At 36.9% G+C, this 23688-nt stretch overlaps 2 protein-coding genes across 2 annotated transcripts in view; both read right to left on the reverse strand.

Annotated features, from left to right (window-relative positions):
* Window positions 1-226: 226 nt before the first annotated feature.
* Window positions 227-15083, reverse strand: LOC121325778 (structural maintenance of chromosomes protein 3-like). The gene is given in 29 exon segments (XM_041268777.1): window positions 227-846; window positions 1213-1315; window positions 1635-1812; window positions 2686-2877; window positions 3121-3333; window positions 3623-3870; window positions 4083-4191; window positions 4308-4415; window positions 4769-4927; window positions 5111-5262; window positions 5552-5704; window positions 6621-6771; window positions 6882-7023; window positions 7141-7301; window positions 7472-7571; window positions 8380-8483; window positions 8673-8886; window positions 9758-9879; window positions 9996-10160; window positions 10354-10434; window positions 10733-10908; window positions 11828-11945; window positions 12183-12261; window positions 12342-12421; window positions 12628-12699; window positions 13091-13158; window positions 13458-13496; window positions 13753-13828; window positions 14875-15083. Coding segments are annotated over 29 exon segments (3654 nt in total). The 5' UTR covers window positions 14890-15083; the 3' UTR covers window positions 227-770.
* A 2557-nt stretch (window positions 15084-17640) lies between these two features.
* The window catches only part of LOC121325211 (dual specificity protein phosphatase 5-like), a 7240-nt gene continuing 1192 nt past the window's right edge, over window positions 17641-23688 (reverse strand). The window contains exons 2-4 of the mRNA XM_041267579.1: window positions 22296-22441; window positions 20542-20761; window positions 17641-18301 (exon numbers count right to left, since the gene is read on the reverse strand). Coding sequence (XP_041123513.1) covers window positions 17916-18301; window positions 20542-20761; window positions 22296-22441 — 752 coding nt within the window. The 3' untranslated portion in view covers window positions 17641-17915. The remainder of the gene's footprint in view (window positions 18302-20541; window positions 20762-22295; window positions 22442-23688) is intronic.

Here is a 23688-nt window from a genome sequence, read left to right on the forward strand (position 1 = left end):
AATGGTCTTGACAAACCAAAAATTGCGTCTCATTAAACGCACAGCTATTATAATTCTTAAATTTTCTACTTTTTACTAATCATTTTCCAAAGAAATGCCTGTGGTTAAGTAGAAAAGATAATCAAATAGTGTCTTTTAGACAGGTTATTAGTTTAGTTAATTTACATTTTCTGGCAGAACAGCAAAGCTATTTGCAAATAATTGAAAACAATTACGTGAACACACATTTTTAAGCACTACAAACGGTTATATTTTATTGAAACTATTTAAAACAGTCAAAGGCAAAACAGTACATATAACACAGACACATAAGAAAGACGCCACTTCAAAACAGCAGCTTGTAACTTTACAAAAACATGAATTCATGAATGTGACAGTTTTATAAACTACAAGTATGAAGTAACCAGGAACAAGTAAAATTTATAAAGAACATACAGCAACAGCACATTAAAAAGGTTGGAAATGGCCATATGAACAAGCAAATCAACTAAGTTTTTTTTATTAGTATAATACAAATAAATTTTGAAAATATTACACTCCAATTTTATTTTGGTAGTTCCAAGCAAGATTGCTACTGTTGAAAATTACCAACCTTGATGACAAAGGCTATTCTTCCTAATGGTCAAGGTCAACTATTTAACATAAGAAGTGCAATGGAAAAAATATACATCAAAACAGGTAGAGCAAAGCTAGTCTGCTTGGTGTTTTCTATTATGCAAGATATTATAAAGTCAGCAACTTGGTGTGCAGACATATGAATCTCTTTTCTCTTATCCGTGGGTGGTGTCATCCTCCACAAAGTCCTTGGCTTGTTCTGCTGAGATCACATCAATATGACTAACCTAAAAACCAAAGAAAGAGGTTTAGTCACAGACTATCTTACTCTGCAAACTGTTATTCTTTAGCGCACATATATATATATATATATATATATTTACACACACACACACACACACATATTTGCAGGTGATACTATAAATGATAATTGCAAAGAATGTTATCAATCTTATTTTCTGTAGCTCTGAAACTGACAAATACAATAAAAAGTACTAGTCATTTGATCACATTTAACAGTAAGTAGTGATTTTTAAATTTGTATTATAATTCACGGAAAATACCCCTAATGCCATTGGTGTCATCAGGGGGGGGGGGGGGGGGGGGGGGTGGGGGGGGGGGGGGGGGGGGGGGGGGGGGGGGGGGGGGGGGGGGGGTTTGAAATAATTCACTCCATAGAATTTATCCGCAGACTCCAGAAGTTCAGGTCTGAATGTTGTAGTGATAAACTGAGCATGCTCTGCCAATTCCACAATCATATCTGTTTAAAAAGATAAAGGACTTGTTTATCAGCATTAAACAACATGCAACCAATTTTAATTTAGAAAAAATCCAGTTTTCCAGTATATTATAATAGCAACATTAATGGTTTGGATGTGATATACTATTCAGTTGTCCAGGTAAAGAAACTGTTAACTAAATAAATATATATATATATATATATATATATATATATATATCTTAGGAATTATATATATATATAGGATAGTAGGTTTTGACACTAAAATAAAGATATTATATATAATATATATATATATATTAAATATATATATTATTATTATTTTTTTTTTTTTTTTTACCAGATACAGCCTTTCTGTGTTGAGCATCCAGGGCCTGGTCAATTTCATCAAACAGGTAAAAGGGAGCTGGGTCACATTTCTGAATGGCAAAGATAAGAGCAAGAGCCACCAAGGACTTCTGTCCTCCAGAGAGCTGCTGCATTTCCCGCATTTCTCCCTGCTTTCCTGTAAATGACACCTAAACAGAAACAAAGTAGACCTTCATTCACTAGCACAGTTACAATTTCAATCTTAGGTTAACTGTGTGCATAAGTATGTTTTAAAGTTTTAAATTCATCAATATTTGTGTTAAGTTGTACAGTGCAATGACAGGTAAAGTTGTACAGTAATCCGTTGCATATCTGAGTGCGGTGGGACCAGAGTAAGGGTGGATATGTAAAAAGTTAGATCAACGAATCCTGTTTTAAATACCATTATACACAGCTGTAACAATTACTATATTCACACAATTATTGTTTTGAAATTCAGCTTTTATTTATTTATTAAGGAGCTCCCCTAATCCTTTGTTTAGAAAGATACAGGGTATAAATGCTTGTGACAGGGTAGCCACCTGCCATGTGAGTGTGTGCATTCGCTGCTGAGTGATAGGCAGGAGGTTGAGAAATCATGTCCTGATCATTCGTTTTATCACCAAACTCCTCAATAATGCTTTCCAAGTCATTACTTTATTACTATAACATCTCAAAAAAGCTTGGCAAATGTCTGTGATATTCTTTGAGCGCTGAATGGAGAAGCAGCTATCTTGTTTGTTTGTGTCCGTGTTTTGTCTGTGGTGAAGCGACTATGTGTATTGCTCAGATCCGCCTCTTTTTTCCAGCTTCTATTGGTCTCATTTGGCCACTGAAAGGTTTTCTTCGCTTTTTCTGAAGAAAAAACGACGAGACCCGTACCTGACATCTTTTTGATGATGTCGGACCGGAAAGGGAAAATTGTAACGTAGGACCTGGTCCGACATAGGACTGCAAAGGGTTAAACTAATTCTTCAATAACAGAAACTTGCATCAGAAATCTGTGAATATTATAATTTCGTTCTTCACAATATTCCTCTTACCCGGATTCCTACTCCTGTAAACTGGTCTACAGATGGAACAGTGCTTTGTGAGCCTGAACCTCTCTCACTGTCCCCTCCACCTTCCCCTTCATCCTGGGACTGTCCACCCTCTATGTCTCCTTTCTTCATCACAAGAGTAGCTTTCCCACCTGGAACCAACTTCTGAAATACCTCACTGAAATTCTTTGACACCTGAATACAAATATATATAATAAAAGTGATTAATTTACACCGAAATACACCATCTAAAAAAAACCATAAAAAAACAATAGTAAGTATTCGACACACTAATTATTCTTGCAGGCCCGTTATTAGCTAGATATTGTCAAACCAAGCTAATCAAACTTGGATTAATGCTATTTATTTTGTAGCTTCACTGCACTTTAAAAGGATTAATGTTTACTACTAAGACTAATTTTCCTTCAGCTTACTTACTTGTTTGAAAGTGAGCTGTATGGCCTCATATTTTCTAAGCTCAAGAACATTCATCAGCTCCATAATGGACTTATGGCCTCGATCCAGCTCCTCCTGTCTCTTTATCAGCTTCTCCTTCTGCTCTGAGAAGTTAACAAACTGGTCCAAGGCTTTCTTATTGACATGGCTGTACTTCTTAAGTTCAGTGTTGCACTGCTCCAGTTTACGAAACAACTGAAAAGGGGGGAAAAAAAAATCATTAAACAGTGATGCAAAGAAAAATCAAAAACATTGCGCTAAGTAAATACCACACAAAAAACAAACGCAAGTCTTCTTTATGTATAGGCAATTTACATGGGAATACTGTGAATACACCAGACAGGTCACCTTCAATGTATGAGATGCAAATCAGTGTTTGTTTTTTAGTCTCTTTAAATAAAGTCAGTTGATTAGGGATATTAACTGTCTTTAACAGAACCTGACTTGTGGCTGTGTAGAATGTAAGATTGCCAGCCACGCCTACCTGTTTTAAAGTGAGGGTCTGGTATTTCTCGAAGGCCTCCTGAGGGAGGGAGCCTAGTTCTCTAATCTTCTTCATGCACTCCTCCTTCTTCTTCAACAACATCCCCTGCCGGTTGGTCATCTTCTCCAGCTCTTTGGTATCATGATTAATGGCATCATTCTGATCTTTCTCTATGTTCTTCCAGCGCTCCATGCTCTTCTGAAGATCTTTGATCTCAATTTCTGTCTTGTCAATAAGTATGTCCAGGTCTGCAAAGAGATATGCCATGAATATTGGCTCTTGATAATGGCATATAAAAGCAGCCTTTTCTTTCTCCTTTCAACATATAGTTCAGTTAGTCCTTGAGAATTATACCTGGGTAATTAGGCTTTAGTTGATTAAATGGAACAAACAATACACATGTGGCCTAAATGTAATGTTGTTTAAACCATAAGATTGAATGATAAAAAACAAAACTGACCTTCTGAACGTGCCAAAGTGTCCTTCACTCGTTTGTTAATACCTTCCAATTCCGATGTGGTGGCAGTAAGAACCGTGCCACCCTCTGTCTCTCTTAACTCATTTAGTTCCTGAACAGAAATATTGATAGAATCACGTAACAAAAATGTGTTTAAAATACTGTACATTGTGCTGCAGGAGTCCCCACCGCTCACAAGGAAGGTGGGGCACCAAATTAACATATTACCTGTTCAACTTGGTCCAAACGTTTCCTCAGATTTTCATTGAGATAAGTCTCCACTCTGGTTATTATACCTTCCAGTTTTATTCTTTCATTTAACAACTGCCTGTTGTCCTAAAGCATAACAGGAAGGAACAGTTTAACAACTCACAATAATATGAAAAAAGGCAAAGCATTGTTCCATCTTTATCAAAACCAATGTGCAGTTATTTTCAGACCAAAAAAAAGACTAAGGAGATACATTTATATTCATAGCTTTTCTTATCTCACAAAATAAACTTGGACCAAACACTTGTGATTCTGATTCAACATCAATCCCTTATGTATGCTATAACATTAAGTTTTTAATTTTACAAATACTTTATTTTCAATAATATTCTGGTTGAGTTACCCTTAGGTTTTTAATTGTTGTGTCTCCTTAGGGACACTGGCCAACAAAGCATTCAAGCATTCATTGTGTTTTTTACCTGCTGCAGCTGTCGAATTTCATCGTTGAGTGCATCGACTCGTCTCTGATCCTCCAGACTCAGTTGAGACAGCAAATCAGTTCCCAGCTCTGCTTTCAGTGATTCTCGAGTTGACTCCATGGCGTGAAGACTCGCCTCCAAGCTCTGCAAGCTACGTTGCTAAAAGATATTTAAAACAAATATATCAAATATGGAAAGCAATCTTTAAGACATCTTTAACGTTACATTGCATATTTAATCTTTAAAAGTAATAAATAGAAACATTTCCTTTAAATAAGAAAACAAAATAGACAGTTTCTAATGTTTGTAATAAGGCCCAGTAAGTGGAATAAAATAGCCTACCTTGGGCATAAAAGTTTTCTCTGACTGCTGCCTCTTCTCCTTCAGCATTTTCATCTCAGAGAGGATACTGTCCCGAGACGCCTTGAACTTCCTCTGCTGTGTCTCTATCTGCTGCATCTGGTTCATTAGCTGGTCAATTTCATTATTGATCCATAGATAGTGCTAAGGAAACTGTACTGGAACACACTAGGCACTCTGCCTTGATTCAGTACACTTGGTAGGAGTTGACTAGAGGGGGACAGGGGTATGTGTCATAAAAATAGGTCAGGGTTATTAGACAAATTGGCTATAATGTACAGTTCAATACAGTACCAAAAAACAAGAGTTAGAGTGGAGGAATCGCTTTGAAAATACGGTTCTGCGTTTCTCAGTGCATAATTATAATTTCATTTAATAATTTAGTTTAAAGAAATGTTGTCAGTGTACTCATTAAAAGGATATTTTCAATGTTTCTTCGTAGGTTTTCATTGAGTTTGGCTTCCAGCGCTGTTAGTTCCTCCTCAGCCTTTCGTACATCCTTTTGAAGTTCCAGTCTGGACTTCCTAGCGTCATAATAACCTCCAGTCAAAGCACCTCGATGGCTTACCTGGTCACCTGCAAGTGAGACAGGAAGGGGGGTTAAGGTTAAGATTAGGATACACAAGTATGCCTGAAAAACCCATTTAGTTTCAGTCAATCTTGGGAGACAGAAACTTGTGGAAAATCCTTTTTTTTTTTTTTTAAACTATTAGTTGACAGCATACAGCCATCACAATAACACATTCCAAGGTGGGCAGTAAGGCATATCTTACTTTCAACCCCTGAGAATTGTAGTAACTGTCCAGTGGTCCATTGTATTGCTGTTAAAATTGGACTACTACTTCTATTTATTTATCTAAGACTAATATTACTAAACTTTGTTTGTTTTCCTATGTCTTATACAGCTTACTCTACAAGCTCTAAGTGACTTCACTCTGTTCTTAAATGTGTTTGAATGGTAACAATAACTGAACACATAAGTCATTTATAAACCACAGCAAATAACATTTACATGCCAACCCAATAGCTAACTCTGTAGAACATGCATTCTTATGAGTCTCAATTTAAAAGGCATGCATCTTAAAAAGGACACATTGCACTTAGGGCTGTTTCTAGCCAAACAGTAAGTGTGTATACCGACTGAAGTGCAAAAAAACAGCCCTAAATACAGTAAACATTTTCTTTTATTCTATCAAATAAAATTGGATTAAATTTTTTTTTTAAATATATAAAACAGAAGAGCCTGTCCACGCATGAAGAACAATTCATATCAGATGAAAGTCTTCACAATGGCTCATAAACAATTACAGCATTTAAGTTTTTTTTTTGTTTTGTTTATGGATAATGAATATTTTTCAAAAATAAATTAAGTTACGTATATTCCTTCAGTCACAGAATAATATAGAAACAGAAGAAAATGCTAGAAACATAAATACATTTACACTTCATATTAGCTAAATAATATATTTATATTAATAAAGTAAATACATACCTTCAAGTGTAATACAGTCCATGGTGAAAGCCCTGGCTAGCTGGGTAGACACTTCCATGCTGCGGCAAATAAGTGTCTTTCCAAAGACATGTTTGAAAGCCTTGTCAAATTTTGGGATATAGCGCAATTTGCTGATCATCGGAATAGCATCCTGTCAATTTGAATAATAAAATCAGGAAACTGGTTTGGACTGGAAGTTTTATTTCCTACCCATATAAGCTTTTTCAATTTATTTTCATAAAAAGTAACTAGATAACTCACATTGGTTTCTGGATATGCTGTATCTCTTACATCCAGTTTACTAAGAGGCAGGAAAGTCACCTCACCAGGCAGATTCATTTTATTAAACTCCGTCAAGATTTTGGTACTGACTTCATCTGTCTCCACAATGTGATAAAACAGCCTTTAAGAACAACATAACAATTGTTGCACAAACTGCACAGAAGCATTTCAACTTAGCAATAGACAGAAGTTGTGGAGACTACAATACACAACACACAAACCCTTTCATTTTTCTTACCTTGTCCCTGCAGTGACTTCAACGCAGGTGTAGAATGCAGGTTCACACTCAAAATTATTCATGACAATTCCGTGATAGCCATTTATGACATGCTGGTTGATGCCCTTTCTGCGAAAGTGTTCCAGCACTTTGTTTATGCTGTCTATACCATTCAAAATAGCCTGCCAGAGAAACAATTTATTATATATATTTTTTAAGATGAGCATAACAATGTAATACTTTGAAACTCTTTATGAAGTTCATGCAAGCACTTCCCCTTAGTAAAATACAGTGATTTTTTTTTTTTTATCTCCTACACTTTTGCCACAACAGTTAAGCTAAAATTGCTCACCTTTCCAGTTGCGGCTCTCAGCAGCTGTTGTTTCTTTTCCAAATCCTCTCGTTTGGCAGCAAGAGCTTGCTGCTCAGCATTTTCCTCTCTCCACAGATAGCTGTGGAAAAGAAAAAAAACAGAAATTAGGGTCTCACCACATTATACAATTGTATTACTGCACAAACCTAAACTGTTACATCTTGTTGACTAGTATGCACCACCATTTTTCCTGTGTTTGTTGATCTCAATGATCTCCTTCTCCTATTCCATTATGGCATTTGGAATCTATATTTTAATAAACACATACAAAGACTGCATTTCATAGATTAGCTAGTAACTACCAGATGAGCAAAAATTACAGTTGCACACCCCTTGTGGTGATTGCTAAAACGTTACCTATGCAGAAAAAGTAAAGAATACTAGGGCAGAATATGATATTACATTGGTAAGAAATATAAAGGGTACGAAGTATCTCCTGAAACTATTTTTTGTTGCATTATTTTGTTTTTTGTTCCATTACACAGTATATTGTCTCTGATGGCAAGTATAAAACAGTCTGTCTTATTGCATTGTGTACATTACGTGTTTACTCAACATAACTTTCTGCTTCGTTGCACATATTCCTGCAATATCTTTTCAACATAATCATGACTGTTTTGATATTTTTTTACTAACATATCCCTGGTCATAAATCAGTTCTGAGTAGTTATTTTCGTTTTAAACTGGTTATGCATTGGGTCTTCCTGTCAAAATGTCTTCTGAATTCATACCGGATGCTTGCATCGAAACAGTTCAATCAGAAACATTTCAAACAAGAATGTTTAAAAGGTGGAGAGACTGAAAACAAAAGCCAAAGCAATCACATTTCAGCTCAGCTGCATTCCGTGTTTTGCAAGCTAAATAAAGTTTTACCAGGAATGTCTTACTTTCTCTCACTTTGTAGTTCATCTTTTTTGTTTTTCACTTCATAGTACTTCTTGTCCAGCTCCTCTACACGAGTCTTTACCTCATTAAGATCCTGATCCAATTTCTAAAAAAAACAAAAAAACAAACAAAAACAACAATGCTGTCACTTACATACTGAACAACATGGTCTAACATCTCTCTCCATCTTATCATGCAGCAGGGAAACATTCTGTAAACCAGAAACAGTGCTACACCAAAGTTAAGGAGACAAGAATGTGATCAGTTCTTTTTAAACAAAAGATAAACTGCATACACTGTACTGTTCCAGATTTTTCTCTTTGTTGGCCTCTGTGTCTTCCAAGTCTTTGTGAATAGCTGCAATTTGACGCTTCTTATCGGTAATGGCCTGATCGAGGGATTTTAATTCTTTTTTAATCCACTTGTCTCTTTCCTCCTTGGAAGTGAACTGGCTGCCACGGCCCTGTTTTGCATATAGATCTGTTCTCTCTTGTGTTGCCTGTGCCAATCTGAAGAAAAAAAGGATATACAAAGTTAAAAGAAAAGAACTATGCCACAGTATTCTCCTACTTGAACCTGAGCCTTAATTTTAAGCTACATTAAAAAAGCACATATTATTGAATTCCTGGATGCAGAGAACAATTACTATATGGAACTTATCACAGGATTCCAACCTTAACGTTAAATCCCCCCCCCCCACCACCACCAATTATGTTATATTTAATCCACCACAACAAAAAAACCACCCCCCACTCAATATATTGCAGGCGTCTGGGTCCAGTACAAATCTGCTATATATTGAGGGCCGCGATATAGTAAGAGACCCACAGAAAAACAAACAGGCTATCAAATAAGTACTGTACAACCACTCCCTTGTTTTATTGGGTGTGTCAGGGTCCAGTATAAGTCCTCTACGCAACCTACTTTTTCTCATTTTTCATATAAAAAGCAGCACGCCGTTTTTAATCATACAGCAGAGGGCAATTTCTCATCACCTTCAGTCTCCAATTAATTTCAAGAGTCTTCCTCTGTTAATGCATTGCTGCCACACGTGAACATCTCGTTGGCTAAAATAAAAACAGCTTCAGCAAGTATATTTAATTTGCTTTAAGTTATTGTGCAATACGTATGTATATGACAACATTAGGATATTAATGATTTGTTTTGATTTTGTATATTGCCGTTTGTGATGTGCAGTATGAAATAAAACGAACAGTAATTATAAGTGCCTATGTATATTGCAGCTAAGACATACACAGTTAGGCAGTAAAAACCGGGAGCCAACTCCAGGACCTCAATCCGAATCCGCAGTACAGCAAGGGGCGATAGAATGAGGGGTGGTTGTATATATTTATATTTAATTTCTTGTTAAGCATAGACCTTGCGATTCCTTTTTCTTCCTTCTCTTTAACAGCATTAAACTTGGGCTCCGTTTCCTGGAGCTCTTTCTGCTTTTCTTCGATCTTCTCAAGCAGCTTAAGCCTTTCTTTCAGTAATCGTTTCTAAAAAAATAAGACACAGTTATTCAACTACATTACACTCTGTTTTCAATGTTTTCATACATTGCGTGTCCCTTGAATGAAAATAACCTCCTTTTAAACACTGCCGGTTTTCTTACCCTTTGCTCACTGTTTCCAGCAAGTTCATCCTGCAGATCTTTGGTCTTCAACTCCAGTTTGGTCCTCTGTTTAATCTGCTCCTGTCTTTCAGCACTCAACTGCTCCTTCTCTTCCTTCATTGCAGAGATTTTGGCTTTCATTTCTCGAACATGACGCTCAGTGTCCTTTGAGGAGAGAAAACCCATACAATTTAATGATGTAAAAAAAAAAATCATAAAAATCTGCTTAACGCAGATTATAATATAGATCAAGCACTTTGTACTGAAATCTGAAACAGTATTTATAATCAAAGTGGTGTAGGCTTCATAGATTGTATATATTTTAATATGCGATAGTTCATTTTGTGCCATTTTTTACCTCCGCTTTGTCTCGAGCATCCTGTTGAGCATCACGCAGTTGTCTTGATTTATCTCCACAGGTTTCTCGTTTAGATGATAGCTTAAATAAAAACACTCAATCAGTATGTTGCATTTTCCAGTACAATACTAACAACCCTGCTACAGATTTCAAGTGTTAGTAAAATACACCCTCACTACAGCTGCAAATGTGTGCAATCAACATCTACATTCACTGTGTGTACCTGTAAAAACGTAAGCGTGACTAGATCATTGATGCCAGCCATATACCACCACCATTATATGAACTGGTACCATGAAAAAGTTTCACCAGAAATGGCAACAGTTCTGGATTATTTAATAATAGAGTTTTCAAAAACACTTCTTTAATAGACCAATACCTCATCAAGTTTGGCACGGGTTTCATTCAGCTCTTGGTTATAGATAGTGTACTCGAGAGCTCTTCTCATTTTATCCCATTTCTGGTACTGGGCCAATTCCTCCTTCTCATCTTCCAGTGTATGCAAACGCTCTTCAATGTACTTTAGCAGCTCGTTAATCTTCTCTCTTTTTCCCTCTAAAAAAAATAAGTGCCCACACATCAAGAAACTGTGCGTCAAGCAAATTCATAATGCAACCATTTTAGTTGTAGACGTACCATAATATAATATGTATCATTAGTCAACATTAAGGGGATAGTTATTTAGAATACAGACTGAATGTAGACCTTGGATTTGGAATATAAAACAAAATGTTCCTGTCCATGCAGAAAATTAAGCAGCAAACCATGCCAAGTAAAACTTATATATACTAAGCATCAAACAAAACGTATCACTTATATTTGGATAAAATTCAAATTCACTAGATGTGACTGAACAATGACAAACACTGTTTTAGAGCAGATGCAGTGACTTTTTTTACCCAAGACGGCAAACCACAGTATGCTGCCCTAGTCCAGCCTCCCACATGCTGACTGCATAAAGGCACTGCACTCTTGACAGACATGGAATGTTGTTTTTTTCCTTGGTTTTCTTTATTGCCTTTATTCAAGCTTGCAATTGAACAGCTGAATTCACTCCATATCCAGTGTCCAATCAACTGTCTCACTAATTAGGTGACTAAGTGCATACGCTTCAGTTATAGTCACTCAAGCGAGTCATGGTCAAGGATGAATGATTGAGTGATTAAAAAGAAACCAAAAACCTTGTCAATGTCCATCATTTATATACCTTATTTTTTTTCGAAAATAAATGTGTTATAATAGTCATAAGTTTCTTTTGATGCTCGTGTATGTTATACTTATAGAAAGATAAACAGAAAAGAAGTAAACTTGTAAATGCAGATTAATCAAACATCAGTGGTAAAGTGTTTTTAATTTCTAATACTAGAATGTAATAATCTTTGTTCAAATAACCAATTTGATATATTACTTAACATGCATCCCTTACAGATGAACTACGTCACAACATGAGGTTTGAACTTTCAAATACAATCACCTGTTTCCTTCATGAGGGATATACTCTCTTCTTTGCGTTCATCATACACCCTGGTACCTGCTACTTCTCTTAGCAATTTCAGTCGCTGGGAGTCGGGGGCTGTGGCCATTTGATTGATCTACAAAAAAACGAAACAGATTTTTTTATGGAGATTTTCCATTTGAAATCCAGTTATGCTACTGTTATTTAAGAACAACCTGACATTGCAACATATCACCACATTTAGAGGTTTGCACCAGGGTTTCTTAAACATTTAAGAAGATGTATTTACACCTTTCACACATTTCTCTATTTTTAAACCCTGGGATTCAATTTGAATGAACAAATAAATACAACAAGTTTGTATGAAGCTCACCTTTCCTTGCTTTACAATATAGTAAGGATTACTGCGGGAAAACCCAGCACTCTCAAGGAGATTCATGACATCGTTTTTCCTGAAACCAAACAATTTAGATGTGGGCGTGGGGGTTCTGTTTGTTAAAATAGAGTACTTATTGTTTATAATAATACTTACGTCACCATTTTTTTGTCTAAAAAGTATTGATCTTTTTTAGCGCCAATGACACGTCGTAGAGAGACTTCTTCTTTGTCAATCTGTCAGAAATACATTTTAAAAAATTACTTTTCCCTTTATAGAAGTAGAATATGACAATTAATACTTTCTGTGCCACATTTACATGCTGATAACTTCAGTGAATTTCAGTCTAAAATACGTGTCCAGTTTCTATTGATTTGATGCAACACATTGAAAATGGTGAATGAGAACATTATCATTGTAGATTAAAGACTGACATACTTACAGGTAACCTGTTGTCAGAATTGTCAAATATGATTTCCACAAAAGCAGAAATGACACGAGGACCAGTTCCTTCCTACAAAAGTGAAATAATGTTTATATTTAACCTATTTATAAAACAAACCTTAAAGCAAATAATTAAAAAAAAAATAAATAAAAATAAATTTTATATGGCATATATTGTATGTTTAAACTTTAAATGTAATTTGGTTACATTTCAATACTTTATTTTCACTTTGATTTGGTTGTATGGCCATTTGTCCAACCAACTGTAATTTCACTTTCATTGTTAATAACTTCACCTGAACCAAGTGGAAAAAAGTCTAGAAAACAAAAGTAAAATCCATAGCAAAAGTAATATGAGAATGTTGTTGTGCAGAAAATAATAAAAACACTTGATTTACACCTGTAAACAATGCAACTGTAGTTGGACAGTTCTAGTTCTCCATTGTGATTTTTTAACTTACATGCAGCAATGCCAGCCTCTGTTCAGGACGAAGGTGACTGAACTCATCGCTGAGTACAAACTGGATGGCTGAAAGAAAAAATATATATATAAGGGGAGAATCATTGCTCTAATAGACTTGGTTATTCGGTTTGCTATAGACAGCCTCTTCGCTGAAGACATATCTGTATATGTATAACTAGAAATTTTTACTTAACACCAGCATAAAGAGGAGTGACTTTATTTTCATAATTTAACACAACAGCTTCTTGGTTATTACTGTTCTAATTAGTTATTGAACAAGGTATGAAGATTTTTTTTACATGGTAAAATGTATAATACTTTAGTAATATGGCATTTTGGGTACATAAGTGAGACCATCTACTTACCATAGAAAAAGTTACTTTTTCCAGATCCATTTCGACCAACTAAAAAACAAATACCTTATCAGTAATCACAATATTTAGCCTACATACACATAATATGCCTAACAGTAATTATATTTAAATAGTTTCCAATAAACAGAACTGTGGGTATCATTGAGCTAAATCTATTATTCCCTGTTAATATTAGTTTTAAACATGTCAAAACATAATATGTAAAAGACACTGACATCCAAAAACATAGCCTATTTGATGTGGTAATAGAATAGGATTAAACAAACAAAATAAAATAAAAACTCACCAATAACGTTATGTTTAGGGCTGAATGGATCAACAACAGTTTGGTCCCTGTAACTTCGGAATCCCTGTATAATTACCTACAGCGAAGTAAAATGAAACTCTTATAAAAAATAAAATCCACGTAAAAACTGAGAAGGGCAAAGTACCATTGTTTTAATTTGCTGTCTGTACTTACCCTCAGGAGGTCAATAAAATGAGCACATTGAATAGTGTGTGTATTTAATTAATAAAAAACAACATCAACAACAAAAAAACCCAGCTGGTTATTTATTAAAAAACAACAACAAAAAAACAAACAAACAGCTGGTTATTTAATGTGTATGTCAAATACCAGTTTTTGAACCAGTTAAGTCAGAAACCAATTGTAAAACAAAAGCAAAATAGAAAGTTAGTTGAAAAGGGAACGGTTGGCAATTCCAAAATGAAAATGCAATGTGTTCACATTTTTGAAGGGGTCTGACTTGTTTATTTGATCCGAACTGCCGCTATATGTCTAAAGGCTGTACAGAGCAGACGTCTGTATTTTTGTTCCGGATCCTTAACCCGCACACAGCGACTGCTGATGTGCAACCAAAACGCACCCTGGTCAAACTTGACTAATTTTTCCACTCGTCTGATCGCAAAATACAGCATTAATTCTGGACTTGCCTGGTCATAAAATACAGAAAAAAACGCGACTGGCGCTTTGCAATAAATTCGTCCATACACTTGCAGCATTTAATTGAGGGAAGCTTTTCGGAGGTCTAGTCTGAGGCCTACTTTTCACTTGCACAACACTGTCAACAAATGAGTGACGGTCTTTAAAATATGCAAATGTCAAATGCTGATAATACATACTATGTAGTTTTGTAAGTATTGTGCTTATTGAACACTGTACATTTCGCTAAACATCTCGGTTCATTTCTAAGATTAATAATATAATGTAAACACCAATCCTGTACCGTACAAACATATATGAACATAGAAAGTCCGTGAACTTTTTTTAAAAATGATTTTAAAGTCTCTGTGTATTAATTTATGATTAATTCTACTTTTCTGCATAAGTTGCTCATACCACTTAAAAATAATTTCCCTCAGAAACTAGGGTTTACAAAAACCTGTAAATAAATTAAATATACTGTACCTGTTTAATGTACATGGTCGGTTTCACCAATAATTCGAAAAACAGTTATTGAAACGACAGTAACTGACCTCTCCCTCCACTCAAGGGAAGGAGCGCCAATATGTATTGCAAGCAATATTTTACTGTAATTAGATTATTTAATAATAATAATAAAGAGTGAAATTCCTGATATCCATCCACACAAAAACAGAAGCAAAGAGGTAACAAAATGGCGACGAGAAGCGGGACAAACTGGGACTGGAGAAATGTATAAAACAGGGGAGACGGGTAAAATTACAATTTTACGAAAAACACACTGCACAAAGAAAAGGCGATGTAGAAAAAGCGACGAAAATATAATTACGTTTCTTTTATTACTTGTGAATCACACATCGTTCCTGTGCGTGTAAAACTAGCTATATTATTGATTTTTGTTGCACGTGAGACCCCTCACGTGTGAGGTTGGAACAGTCTGACTGAGGTGAAAGGTTCGGCGCCAAACCGTGCAAGATGGTGTGGTAGCCTGGGAGATAAAAACTGTACAGATTTGTTATTTTTACTTTTGCTTGCCTTACGTAACGCTAAGGTTACGTAAGGTAGCACAGGCATTTGAGAACTTTTTTTAAAACTGTTTTTTTTTTTTTTTGGTAATAGTTAAATAAAACAACAAGCCCTTAAAAAAGCATATAATACTGAAACAATTGCAGATGGTGAGCTGCAGATTTCCAGCAGAGTGTTTTGGTTTGATGTCTAATGGTTTGAAAAGCGCTGGTGAAATTATTTTGTAGCTCAGGTTTACAAGCTGTCTACCAATCGGAGAGGTTTCTACATATGAGAAAGGACTGAACCAACTAATAATTCGGTCGTAGTGACACGTTTGTTAGCCACCAGGGGGAGTCAATCACACACTCATTTCTGACCATATATAACTCGTACTTGAATGCAATGTACATGCCATTGTTTGCCCATTTCTTTCCTTTTGGGAGGGGGGTGTATGTTATTTTATATAAATACACCAGTTCCCATTGCATGTAAGTGGTCTCTATACAGTGGTCCATAGCATAGATCTGTATTAAAATATTTCCTAGCACAACACATGTATATGCTTGCAATCAGTAACTCCAAAAAGTGTGCAAAACTGTCCATTGGGTTTAGTGCCTCCAGGTGCTAAATAGTATAATTGCGAGAACGCTTATGATTGGAAAGTCAAAAAAATTGATACAAAAACCAATTAACGACAGCATGATTCACAGTTTCACTTCCAGGATGCTGCACTTTTCAACCCCGCCCACGTACCCACGCCCGTGCTTCACATTTTCATTTCCAGGATGCTGCACTTTTCAACCCCGCCCATGTACCCCCGCCCGTGCTTCACATTTTCATTTCCAGGATGCTGCACTTTTCAACCCCGCCCATGTACCCCCGCCCGTGCTTCACATTTTCATTTCCAGGATGCTGCACTTTTCAACCCCGCCCATGTACCCCCGCCCGTGCTTCACATTTTCATTTCCAGGATGCTGCACTTTTCAACCCCGCCCATGTACCCCCGCCCGTGCTTCACATTTTCATTTCCAGGATGCTGCACTTTTCAACCCCGCCCATGTACCCCTGCCCGTGCTGTTTCATTTTCACTTCCAGGATGCTGCATTTTTCAACCCCGCCCATGTACCCCCGCCCGTGCTTCACAGTTTCATTTCCAGGATGCTGCACTTTTCAACCCCGCCCGTGCTGTTTCATTCACGCACCTGGGAAGATGAAAGCAAGCTGTGCTGTGTTCAGGTCATCTCCAGCATTAGGCCAAGATGGGGTTTCAGTTATTCGGTTAGTTAACCCTACAGGAAATGTCAACATGCTTTCTACTGTGAGGCTGCTATTTTTTTTTTTTACAGGTTTAACAGGTAACAGCAGCAGCAATGGGCATTGAGACATGTATAATAATAATTACAATTACAATTTCCATCAGTTTTAATGCCACTTTCCTACAGGAGCATGTCAATAGCCATTGCTGTGCTGGAGTGGATTGAACATTACCTGTAGTGGGGAGGTCTGCTGTATTTGTAATAACAGTCTTACCTGGGGGAGAGCAGCTGTTAATGACCAGCTTATGGATGAGGCATCCACAATCCTATCGCCTTACAGTAAAGAGACTCTTAATTCTAGTTTACATTAACTGCATACACTGTGGCTGCTTTACAGTTTAAAACTAAATCAAATTACAATACAGATGAACTTGCTTTGACTGATGAGAGCTATCAAAATTATTTGCTGTGTGCACTTGTATAAGACTGACTATGAGAAACTGGTGACATTGATGTTTTTGTAACTGAACTGTATTCCGTTAATTTGACAGGCTGCACAAAACGTGACAATAAACAGGTTTGTGAGATGTTATTAAGAGAGGCAATTTCACAAAGAACCTATCGTGCGTGGCAAGTAATTTTTGAAAATCGTGATAATAAATGAGTATGATATTAAGCGAGGTGAAATAAAATGGGTTCATCTGTGTATGAAAAATATTTGAGAGCTTATTTTAGAATCTAGTGAGTCTCAAAAAATGACTTTCAAATTCACAATATTATTTATTTCCAATGTTTTGGTCTCACAATAAAACAACAATTCATCACACAGTTTACAAACAAGTTTATTAGCATTTGAACTTCATTCATTAGCAAAATAAATAAATAAAACAGGCACATACTATTTAGACACTCTTGGGAAAATCTTTGTGTCTATTGAGGAGTATTATTAATCGGAATTGGATAGGTTATATATTATATTTTCATAAATTAAGATGCCTATTGTATGAAAGAAGTCACTGATCAAATCACATCATGTGGATAAGGCGGATCCTATACAGTTGTGGATGTTTTCATTAAAGTAAGGCATCTCTTTACGGATAACATTACTTTTGATTTCATTGTAACAAAATAGATGCAGTCAGTCTTAACAGTTTCTCCTTTTGGCAGCACTGCTGCCTTTATCCAGTGTCAGATGAAAGAAATCCATATTGTGCTTTATGGGATTCAAGTATTCTAAGGAAACACCCTCACGCAGGTTCAGCACTAAGGCGATGCAGCTATAGAGTTGAGCTTCAGCTGGTGCACGGGAGACTGCACTGGCAGGAACGAGGTAGGGAAAGCAAAGACAGAGCCCTCGTAGCTCTTATTAATATGAAACTCCTCAGCAAAGAAGGGGACTGGCTCCCTTGTGCAGGTGGCCACATGGGTGGTGGATGTAGAGGAGAGGACCTCGGACTCAAACTGAAGCAGTTGACCCATGAAGCCGAAGTTTGGGGAGATGAGCCCCCGTCGCTGCTTGATAAAGTCAAAGGCCTCCTCCAGGCTGAGCCTCTTGGTTTTCATGATGTAGGCCATGCAGATGGTAGGCGATCTAGAGATGCCAGCTTCACAGTGCACCAGGACCTTTCCTCCCACCTGCCTAACACAGTCTGGAAAACAAAGCAACAACCGTTGGTTATTAATGTGAGGCAGCTGTCCACTTATCAGTGATTCATTTATTATTTCAACTAGTAGTGTGCATGAATGAAGATTTCCCCAACCTAATTGCATCAGTCTTTTCCCTGAACTCCCAAAGAAATGAGATGGGTTGCAATATTTGGAATACATGGCATGACATTTCAATTAAAATCTGCATGAACACAAGCAGCCTGTCAATGACTGTAATGTGTTTGCGGCGGTTTTGACGGACCCAGTTAAAGCAGAATCCCTTGACCCTGTTGTCAGTTGTAAGAAATTGCTATTACAAAGGGTTGTGAACCCTTTGTCTTATTCTTATTAGAGACTGAAACTATGATGCCTTTTTGCCACAGAGAACAAACTATGTACCCCTCCCCCACCTGGCCCTTCATCCTCTATCCTATTAATTAAGCAATGCTTCCCCCCGCCTACGCGACCCTTTGAAAGCTGTTCTCTACAGCCTTGTCACACTTCAATTACGCCACTCACTCTTGCCCCACCTCACTGTTTTTTTTAATGATTTCATTCTAATACTCCTACATCAGTCTTGACTCATCTGTGTTTCATAGCTACACATGAAACAGCGCCCCCCCCCCCCCCCCCCCACCTCTATACTCTCAGTATTTCAACAGCATTTTTAATGTCTCCCTTTGCTTTTGTCAGTCGATTTGATTGATGATTTTTACATTTTTTTGTATTTTGTAGCCTGTTATTAAGGCTGTGGGGAAAACGGTTAGCATGATGGTACCCAGCTACCTGTCCACACCTGGTTATCATGATGGTACCCAGCTACCTGTCCACACCTGGTTATCATGATGGTACCCAGCTACCTGTCCACACCTGGTTAGTTGTTAGCCTGGTTTAATAAACTATGCACATCAATGGACAGGCTTTGATATATAGATTCTCTGTACACGCCATTCTCTGTACATGCCATTCTCTGTACACATCATTGTATACCAAAGGTCTCTTTCCTCCTGAGGTGAGGTGCAAATGCACCCCTGGCTAACCCTGCTGGTACAGTTCCTCTGAAATGCAGTTTCAAAGTCCTTTTCACAAGCTTCCCTTTAACCGCATGCTCATAAATGACTTCGTTTTGCCATTACTATTGTGTCTTTTTCTCCCTGCCCCCCTCTCCTATTCAATTTCCTTGGTAATTGCCTTCCAGCACCACACCTGCAGCAGACAGACAACGTCCTGCCATCGTCAATAGAAATCTCATTACAGAGGTACTGGCTACTCCCTGGCTAGGGATTAAGAGGATGGGGATGACATTGAGGATTCCTCTCTTAGGGGATTTGAGTAATGTGAAATGCAAAAGAACACAAATTAGCTTTTCTCCCATTAGGTGTGAGCAAGAAGAGGACAGCATAATGAAGTCTCCTGAACACCCTGCAGTATCTGAGTTATTTTAGGAGGATTGTAACTATATAACCTTGTTAGAATTCAGCTACCGTAACTGTACTATACCTACTTATATGTACACTCTCTTAATACAATAATCCAACCATTCAATATTATTAGTAGGTTTAATATTATTTGTACTGTTTGGGCCATACAGGTGCATGTTGATTAGGTATTTATAGTGTCACATATTGCATCTGCACCTGACAGGCTTTCTGTAAATTAACCACAAAGTAAGTTCAGGTTAACGCAACTCAATATCTTCATAACTTTGAACAATATACTTTATTTTAAAATTTTTAAAAATTGTTTTACTTCTTTTGCAAATGCTTCTCTTGTGAATTCCTGCAAGGCTGCGGAAATGAAAGGCTGGTGCATAAATCCACCGTCCCACCAAATCCCAATGCTTTGAGAAGCAATGTCCTCTGCTCAGATTCGTAATTCATAAACTGCTAGCTGTCAGAAAGCAGCAATTCCATTGATACAGTGTGTATAGCTGACACTACAGTAGCCTGTTCTTTAAGTTGGTTTGTTTTTAATTCTCCTTACGTTGTGTGTCATCATTCTAGCATGTACCTTAGAAATAAAGTTCACAGTGATTTTCAACAACAGCTCTTTGAAAACTGTATGTTGCAGTAATCCAGATCATTCCTTTTTGTCACCACTGTCACTCATGTACCAGTGGAATGTAGTTTATATGACTTCTTATTGAATAATAACGTGGAAGCTAAGCTTAATAACCAAGACAGTTCACTCTCTGAATATGACTGCATGCTCTATCTAGTGTTTCGGAGCGGACAATACATACCGATAAAATCTATTGCCTCCTGGAAGTGGGAGCTAATGTCAGCCATGTGACTGTCCTCCACTGGTATCCATTTATAATGAAACTGTCCTTTGAACTGTTCAGTGGCTCTGCGGGAGACATTGAGCAGTGCTGTAATGTGAAGGTCATGGAGATAGTCCTGCCTGGAGGCATGGTAGGCACTCCCGAGGTAAAGAAAAGGAAGGATCTCAACCGGCTGGCCCTAAGAAATAAGGGAAAGTCAAATTAAAGTAATGAGAAAACAAAAACAAAAAAACAGATGATACCTTATTATTAAAATCTGAATGTCCTTGCAGTGATCTGCTTCCATATTTATTTGATCTGTAAACAGAGATCAAAGGGGCCCTTGCTGAGCTGGACCAGGTGGCTGTTATACCTCTTTGAAATGAGCTCTTTCTCTGATCGAAGTTTTGATGGTGGATCACAAAGCTGGGGCTAATGCCAGTGAATATCGTGTCGCCTGCAGCAAACAGCAGGTGCAACACAATGTGAGTCTCAGTGCCTCAAAGTCATGGATTAACAGATACAGTGCTGTTACCTGTCAATCAGAATAACTGGCGCACATGCTGAAACACCTGTACGTGATATACCTGTGCACCCTACATAACGCAAGGGTTTAGACCCACTTACCACAAAGAGGCTTTTTAACCTCCCCCAAGCAGCAAATCATCTTTATAAAAGAGCATACCAATTCAGAGATACTAAACCCATTAAATTAATTAGTTAGAGGTGGATTTACATAATACAGGAGACAATAATAATTGTGATAGGGTATGTGCAGTATAATAGTAATTACTCTATTAGCATTTTACTGCAGTGTGCGTTAAATACTTTTGGATGCAGAGATTTAAAAAAGGGTAAGGCTGTAAAGATAATGTGATGACCGGTTTGTGAACACCACAGAACACTAATCACTTTCTGATACATCTGTCAAGTTACCAAAAAGGGAATAAGGCTTTGTGACTCATTCTAAAGTGACATCACCTAGCAAACAGTTTCATTCCAGCCACCTGATCAGGAAAAAGTTACGGATAGTGCAATACTGCATGACCCAGAGGCAGAGGTTCTTTGTTTTCCAATCCATCTCATTCTCCATGTTTGTAAGACCATTATCTCATTGTGCTGCTTGTGAGGGTATCTCTGGGGTACAGATATGCAGAATCTTCGTTTCAAATAGTGTAGCTACTGTAAGCATGGCATATATTTTCACAAAGTCCTGTTTTTAAAAGTTTCTCACCTCATCTTTCCTGACAGAGCATACGCCCTTTATTGTGTCCCTCTAGCAGATGAAAGGTAATGGCAAACATTTTAACTGAGCTTTATTTCATGGCCTCTGCTTTTCTCTTTATAGAACAACATTGAATGGTGTGCTTACGAAACATAAACTGCTCTAAAAAAAGAAATACTAGAAGTGCTTTCCACTTTCTCAGCTGTATACTAAACCTTAAATTAAACCATGATTCAGAAAAGAGCCGGGAAATGACAGCAACGGGGACCGCAGCCTAAATGAAACTCATACTAGCTTCTGAGAAAAGTGCATAGTGTGGTGGTGGGAGCTTATCTGTTAAACAGCCACCCGTACATGTGCATTCATGCTGAGCTCTGATTCAACTGCACAGGCCTGAAATGTCATCCAAAAGCCACGACTCAAATGAGCCAAAAAAGGAAGGCATTTAATTAGAGAGCTCAAAATGAGGAAGTTTCCAGTTCTTACTCCTCCCCCCCTCTTTCCATACCTGATCGTAAGCTGCTTTATGGTTAGTGCTGAGTTTCTCATAAGGGCTGGTGCCGAGGCTTGTGGAAGTTTCAGTTCTGTCCTGTATGGCTGGTCTCAGCTCTGTGCAAAGTTCAGGGTACTGGGAATGGAAGCTTTCATATCCTCCTGCCAGACAAAGAAAAAAGAAAGAGCTGCCTTTACAACTTTGTAATCACGGGCACGCTCCCAGCACTGCAGATTCCCATTATCTCTGGACTGGGAGGAACAGCTCAGGGACAAAGCAATCTGAAATGTTTTGCATAAGCAAGGCAGAGTTCATCATATGTTTTGTAATAAACAGACTTCTTGTAAATTCAACAAGAGTTTGTCGCAATAAGCTCTGATATTCAATTTTCTCACATAGAACTGATCGATTTGCATGGATAATTTCTCCCTCATTTATATACATCTTACTTTTAAAATAGATTTTTATTCGAGAAAAGTTCCAAAAATGAAAACCTCAAATATGATTTCCTGTAATAATTTATCATAATGAAACTAAATAATCATTAAGAAGCCTATGCCTCAAAAAGCATATGGAAAATATAATATAAAGGGGATCTTATAGAATAATAATAATAATAATAATAATAATAATAATAATAATAATAATAATAATAACATCATGCAAATCTGTTTAAATTGGCATGCAAAGCTATACCATCTCTTTGCACTTCGTTTCCGGATTGAAGTTCAATTGTAACCATATTTCCTAACCCTATATGCACTGTCACTACAACTCCCTCCTAACTGTATGGAAATGCAATATTTGTTGTCAGTCAGTATAACACACACACACACAAAGAGAGAGAGAGAGAAAGGGTTAAGTCTCATTACAGAACATAAGGTCTTAATTACGTGGCTCAACATTAAGGCAGTTATAACACAATGGGTGTAACATACTAATTAAAACCGATTATTCATTGGTTTAATATAAAAGTCTTTCCATTTTCCATCTCATACGCTAATTTTAATTTCTACAACAACAAATCATTTTAAAACTCAAGTAACCTACTCTAAAATTATATTATTTCACGTTTGTGAATTGGTACTAAAGCTAATTCAAGAACAAAATTAATTCTGTATTTTACAGTTCTTATAAATGGTAAATTTTAAATAAATGGTAAATTACTGCAATAAATAATATATTTCTAAAGAGACACAACAAGTAAAATTCATCATTGTATGGTTTTGGGGTATTTTTTAAGCCTGTTTATTGCACAACTAATTGTGCTATCATAAACGAAGCTTTAACGCATTTTAATACAAGAAGATACGGTGATACAAGTGTTTTACCAAGCTACCAAATATTTCTCAGGGTGTTTATTGCCTTCTCCCGTGTGACTCATCTCCACTCATCTTGTCATTGCACT

Source organism: Polyodon spathula, chromosome 13 (assembly GCF_017654505.1).
Source record: "Polyodon spathula isolate WHYD16114869_AA chromosome 13, ASM1765450v1, whole genome shotgun sequence".
NCBI classification, from domain to species: domain Eukaryota; kingdom Metazoa; phylum Chordata; class Actinopteri; order Acipenseriformes; family Polyodontidae; genus Polyodon; species Polyodon spathula.